This window comes from Miscanthus floridulus, chromosome 2 (assembly GCF_019320115.1).
Source record: "Miscanthus floridulus cultivar M001 chromosome 2, ASM1932011v1, whole genome shotgun sequence".
In the NCBI taxonomy this organism is placed as follows: Eukaryota; Viridiplantae; Streptophyta; class Magnoliopsida; order Poales; family Poaceae; genus Miscanthus; species Miscanthus floridulus.
Window position 1 is genome coordinate 150,559,028 of NC_089581.1, and position 6,471 is coordinate 150,565,498.

The 6,471-nt window shown below is 41.6% G+C and overlaps 1 protein-coding gene across 5 annotated transcripts; it reads right to left on the reverse strand.

Moving 5' to 3' along the window:
• Positions 1 to 634: 634 nt before the first annotated feature.
• LOC136532950 (probable UDP-arabinose 4-epimerase 3) lies at positions 635 to 5,693 on the reverse strand. Of its 5 annotated transcripts, none has more exons than XM_066525543.1 (12): positions 5,375 to 5,693; positions 5,241 to 5,292; positions 4,807 to 4,933; positions 3,956 to 4,080; positions 3,196 to 3,309; positions 3,003 to 3,110; positions 2,814 to 2,905; positions 2,256 to 2,397; positions 1,947 to 2,047; positions 1,720 to 1,849; positions 1,434 to 1,578; positions 635 to 1,136 (listed from the first exon to the last, which is right to left on the reverse strand). In XM_066525543.1, the coding sequence occupies exons 3-12, from the start codon at positions 4,844 to 4,846 to the stop codon at positions 910 to 912; spliced, it is 1,224 nt and encodes a 407-aa protein (XP_066381640.1). In that variant the 5' UTR covers positions 4,847 to 4,933; positions 5,241 to 5,292; positions 5,375 to 5,693; the 3' UTR covers positions 635 to 909. The 5 variants fall into 5 exon arrangements, with proteins under 5 accessions (XP_066381640.1, XP_066381636.1, XP_066381630.1 ...); XM_066525539.1 differs by having other exon boundaries at positions 5,180 to 5,292; XM_066525533.1 differs by having other exon boundaries at positions 5,074 to 5,292.
• Positions 5,694 to 6,471: the final 778 nt, after the last annotated feature.

The following is a 6,471-nucleotide window of genomic DNA, read 5'->3' on the forward strand; positions in this document are numbered from 1 at the left end:
ATTTTTCTTTCACAATAAACCAGCACCAGCCAGTCCAAACCAACCCAGAAACCAACCAGCGAACAGGCCGATTAATCCAATCCATATGCCGGTTGCTTCCACATTGCTTTCATGATACTAGATTTGCATCTGGTTCGGTGACCGGTTCCTGTTGAATTCCTACATGACCAATCACGAAACAAAACCTCGCTTGTCTTAAAAATGGCTTGTTTGGCTTTTTTTTCAGCTGGAACAGTGTTTTTTTTTCACAACAATTCAACTGAAACAGTGTTTTCAGCCAAGTTTCGTACCGAAAAGACGAGAAAAAAAATGGAGCGAAAAGGCACTGCTCATCGAACTGCATAGGGACATCAACTCAGCCGGCAGGATTTCTGTCGGAGATCAGGCAGCTGGTTGCTACAGTTCTGCCATGTCGCCAGGAGTTAAGATTGCTGGTTTCTGTGGCAAAATTTCCCATCGTTAGGGGAAGGTATATAGTTGACGATTAGTTTGGTTGTCAATGCAGTCCATATGCTCCCTTACAGCATTATGAATTTTTGTATGAAGCAAATATCCAGCAGCAGCAGCAGCAGCACAAAATCCACATAACATTTCTAACGATCACAACACAAATGTTTTTTTTTTCTGAACTCAATTCAATCAAACCTTGCAGCTCCTTGGCTGAAGAAATGCACATTTTTCTTATCAACAATTTGTGTCAGAAACAATAAAATTGCCATCAAAGGTCCTTTTTTATCCAAATCACCGTTCATGTTTCTGCTAGCCAAAAAAACAACAAACCTTTGAAATAAAAAGAAAGAAGAATAAAGGAGTGATTTTGCGAGGAGTATCGCAGCAAGATCTTATATCGCTAACTAAAGAATTAATATATATTGACGATTCAGTGAATTATAGATCAGCAGGCTATATTTAGTTTCGCCCGTAGCCGTGCGGATGCGACTTTTGCCACCTCCATGCGACTGACAGGCTCTCTTTGAGATCGGTATATTGAGCTGTCCAGTTGAGCTCCTTGTTGATCTTTGTTGGGTCGCTGTATACTTCTGCATAATCTCCTGGCCTTCTGCTGAGGTACTCAATTTTGATGTTAACCCCAGTTGCCTTCTTGCAGGCATCAACAAACTCATTAACCGAGCGACCTGAACAGAAGACATGCATATATCAGAGCAAAGTGATACTAACGCCACAAGAAGACTTCAGGGATGATTTTAGTTCAGTCTTCCAGCTTGATGCACAAATAACTATTGATCCTATGCAGATATTTGTGTAAATACTACAAAGATATGTTGTCCCAGATTAACTGTTTGCGGGCCTCTATATGTCTTGTTACCATGTAAATTAAGCAAAGTATATATTAAAACCTGTGCAGCGTACAACTCTCCATATGAGTAAATAATAATTATTCGAATAAATAAATAAATCTCTTATTGTCAAACCTCTTCCTGTTCCAACATTGTAAATGCCGACTTTTCTAGGCTCTGCCTTGTTGAGTGCTTTCACATGAGCATCAACTAAATCTGTGACATCAATATAATCTCTTATGCAGGTTCCATCAGCTGTGGGATAATCTGTTCCTCTAACCTACAGAAAGATCATGCATAACCATCAGCTCCATCTTACAGCACGCTTCCACAATAACCGCTACTAGTACATACCTTGGCACGGAGCAATAGACTAACTTATGCTTTATTTCACAGATAACACAGTACAGAAGAAGGGTACCTTTAATCCTGGAATGACTCCTAATGCTGCATCAAAGCATGCCCCAGATATCCGACCATGCTCTCGGAGTTCTGGCCTAGGAGCCTCACCTAATCTTCCCTCAGGGTCAGAGCCAATAACATTGAAATATCTGGTGCAGAAGCCAAGATGTCGATTTAAACCAATTTCTGAACAGATGAGTTCAGATGCTCAAGGTCCTAACCTATGTAACTGCAGAAAAATATTACCTTAAAATCATGACAGCCATGTCAGCTCCCTTCGACTTTGAGAAATCTAATATGATATCCTCTGCCATTTTCTTAGCTTTTCCATATGGATTGATAGGGAACTAGGCCAAGGTAAGACATAAACCAATTAGTATTGGTGCAACATGTCTGTTTGCACAGGTACCTAAAATCATAAAAAGAATGAAGGAAAGAACGCAACATTTAGATAGCAACCTAAAACTATTTGTTTCAGTAACAAGCCGACTAAATAACATATTAACACAAAACATGGTTTTATTAGAGGACATCTCAAATTCTCAACAAAACTACCTGAGGTGTGGCTTCTGTAATAGGCATCTTCTCTGGTTCTCCGTAGGTAGCACATGTACTGGAGTAGATGAGGGTTTTGACTCCATGAGATGCCATAGCCTCCAAAATCAGTAAAGTGTTCGATGTAATATTGTGATAGTACCTGTTAAGTTATTGACACTGTCACTCTGTCAGAAACATTACAGAAGTTTCAGATATTTTAAAAGTGATTTTTAAATCTGTAAGAAATACGTAAAGATATTGATAGGAGTAAGTCCATGATCACGGCACTAACATTACAGTGTTCCATCAATTAAGACAAAATAATTTGTTTTAATACATTGTTTAGTCAGAGAGAGAGAGAGGTGCCATTAGAACTAAGTAAAAAATCAACAGTAAGGCCAGCACAAGATAATATACTTAATGTTGTTTTCCCTGGCCGGCCATGCATGTTCAGGACATTCTATATGAGAATGCATAAAGGTGTAAAAGCCTGGATGACCCCCACATTTTATGCGGAATAGAATAAGATGATCCTCGATTCCAATATAAGGGTCAAGGTAACAACAACAGACTTACCTAAGGGGTTCCAATGTGCTCTCTCCCACATAAGCAACAGCTGCAAAATTCATCACAGCATCAAATGCATTTTCAGCAAATATCTTGTTGACCTGGGAACCAGTTAAGTGAAAAGAAGACTTTGGATGTAACTCTCCATAAGCAGAAAAGGCACAAACACAGCAGCTTGAGAAGCATAAATGAGGATACAGATTTCTGGTCCCCCAGATCAGCAAAGATGAATTGTAGTCTCCCAGGCTGCGGAAATAAGCCCTGCAGAACCTTTACTGCTCCCACATTTCCTCTCGATAGATTATCCTACAAGATGAACCAAACTGTGCATCAGCAGAAGACTTAAAAAACAATTAGTTCACACATTCGGTACAAAGAAAAACTTGGTTACCACAATGGTAACTCGATAGTTATCCTTTAAGAGCCTTAAAGCCGCATGTGAACCAATATAACCAGCTCCTCCTGTTACTAAGACGTGGGTAACCCCAGGTTCATGGCGAGAAAACTGCAGGAATATGCACACCACAGTCAGCTTTAGAGTTGGGAATTGGAGTACTATCAAATTCATCTAAGTTTTGTATACAAAGTACAAATCAGCATTAATTATCCAGATTGCTTAGGTGCCGTAAAACAAAACACCACCTCTAGGCAGATAGCTGAAATTGTCATGATGTCACTCAGGCCTTAACTGCCAAAACCAAGCAGTGGCAACAAACACATGTATGAAAGATCAAGTTGGAACATGGCCTAGGGTAAAAAAGGAACTGCAATAACAAAGACTATCGGCTGGAGGGATGTCACTTTCAATCTTTCATCATCTGCTCATTAGCACCACCACAAGGTACAGAGATATGTGAGCGAAACGAGTAGGATGGTGCTCTTCACTTTTGTTTTCTCATTACCCAAGTGCGTATTCCATGACAAGATACCAGACAAGCTTTGCTGCATATTCTAAAACTTCTTCAAACTAACGTATCTAGTTGATGAAGTGCATTACAAGAAAACAAAAGGAGGGGGAGTCTCAGAAGAGATTACAAAGGTACTACCTACAGGAACATTAATTAATTTGTAATTTATGATAATGAAACATGAGTAGAAGGTAGGTTGGAAAAGTTTATTGAAAAGAATATGATAGGATGGAAAAGTCTTACCACGCTATTGCCACCAAAACCAGGAGATTGCTTCAGAACAAATATACAGAGTGTTGTGAGGACCAGGGCTGCAATGATTTTCCCAACATTATGAGGCTTCCGCCTTGCATCAAAGTACTCCATCCCTGTCAACAAGAGAAACATACAAAGGGACCAGTCATACATTCAATCATTACAAATGAAGCACACTCATGGTCAGATAGGTAGATAGATACCCAAATAACCCTGCTGTTACTTATAATGTGCAGTATAAGTACACTCTGGCATTGTCTTGGAATGTGATCTTAGCAAAGTGGCTGCTCTTTGCTTAGAGATGTATCTAAAAAATCTAAATAAAGAGTTATACATATTCACCTGACTTCGATTGAAATATTGCACCTAATAGCTTTAGCTCAACTTGCCTGTCTTTCTAGCAACTGAAATCTTAATGTGCACATAACAAGCATTACTTCAGGCAGAAGAAACGCATCATTTGGATCGCAGAAAGGAACTTTTGCTCAGAAACATTCAACAAAGGAAAATACTGTCAGAAAATATACTAGTTGCCATACAGAATCACAGTTCCACTCATAGAAGTGCGTAAATAGCACCTTTGAAAGCTACCATGTGCTTGTACACCAAGTGAATCCCATTGTAAGGCAAAAAAAGATAGCTTTTCGAGTGGAGCACCAAAAAAAATATTCAGTTTCCTTCATGGGGGCATGCATTAGATGGTCCAACTAAACATAAACAAAGCCAGCGGTGGTGGGCATACATGCTTAAGGGACTGCTCGGGTAAAGAGTGCATATCACTAGTCACTAGTATATCTAAAGCAACAGTAATAACCGAGACAAGGGGCATCGAGATCTACCAGCCCTGGGCAGGCTTGCCCTCCGGTTTAAAGGGATCATGAAAGAATTTTGCTCCTTGAGATGAGGCTGCCGATGGTAGAACCCCTACTCGCCACCGTCAACGTGACTTTCCAGCTAGAAGATCAACTGCAGAACCATCACATGGTATGCATCAATTGTACTGGTACAGACTCATTCCATCTCAACGAAATGCAATGAGGATCAGCGACGGGACAGCAAAACAGGTCACAGACAAAGATCACAATTCAAACCATAAGCAGCAATACCGGATTTGCCTCAGGCGGACCACCCGATAATGTTCGCAAAAACTCGAAGTTAGCAGGTATCATGTGTATACGAATATTGGGGTCAGATCCGAAACAAATAGCTTACATTAGAGTTCGGGGTGCTCGGCTTCGCACGGCAGGAAGGGGACAGATGGAGGCGGGCGTACCTGGTCGATGCTCGTTGCAGGTGAAGACCTGGCGAAGGGCGGCGGCACATGCCTATTCGTCGCCGAAGGAAACAAATGAGAGAGAGATGGGGGAGGAACGGACGAACGGGAGAAAGAAAAAGGAACGAGCGTACGTGCTCTTCCGGGCCGTTTGGATTCTGGGAAATGCGGTGGCGTCCCTGCCACCAAGATCCGTGGCTGCAGCGAGGAGAAGAGAGAGATGGGCGGGGCGGGGCGCCGCGGGGGGCCGCCAAGGCGTCTGGAGTGGCGGTCCTTCGGCGGGCTGGGCACTGGGCCACTGGCTGGAGATGCGGCTCTGCAACGAGGGAGGGAAAGAGAGGGGCGCTAGAGGAGGAGGCTCGCTGCGGGATGGTGACGAGTCTGGGGCGGCGGAGGCGCAGTTCGCGTCGCGCGTGAAAAGGGTCGGGGCCCGGGGGAGGAAGAGGAGGAGAGGAGCAAGCTGAGAGGGGAAAATAAAAATAAATAAATCGATAACTGACACATGGGTCCTACGTAGCGGAGAAGGAGTATCTCTACCAATATTTTAAAAAAAAACAGTTGCACTGGAGATCCGCATGACAGCATCCGACCTCTCATCTCACCAGTTTTATCCCAACGGAAAAAACGGATTATGGACACGAAAATACGTGGAATCAAATTAAACATGTCTATCGTCTTCCATATTCTTGTTTAATACTATTTGAGCATGGAACTATCACCAAAGTTTTGTTTTAGCTATGAAACTCAAAAAAATGAACCTTTGACTATCTAACTATTGAAACCATTCATATTCGCCATCTTCTCCGTCCGTCCAGAAAAGAATACAACTACGTGTTGCGTGCCAGTAAAAGTAGTTCACATTTAACTAAATTTCTAGCAAATACTATTCACATTTACGGCTCCAAAATAATTTATTATAAAAATACATTATGTAGTTAATCTAATGATATTTATTTAATATCATAAATATTGATACTTTTTATCTATAATTGATCGAACTTAAGATATAAAACTATGACACTGTGCTATAATTGCATTCTTTCCTTGACGGGGGGAGTAATTGTTTTTATGGGTGATTCTGCTGACGTGAACAACATATGACAGTGGAAGACACTTATCACCTTCCTATTTCTCTCTTCTCTCTTTCTCCCATATCTCCCCCGCATCTCATATCTCACCTGTCATGCTCCATGGCCCACTTCCTTCATTTGATGCCCTCCCCTCCCCCTTC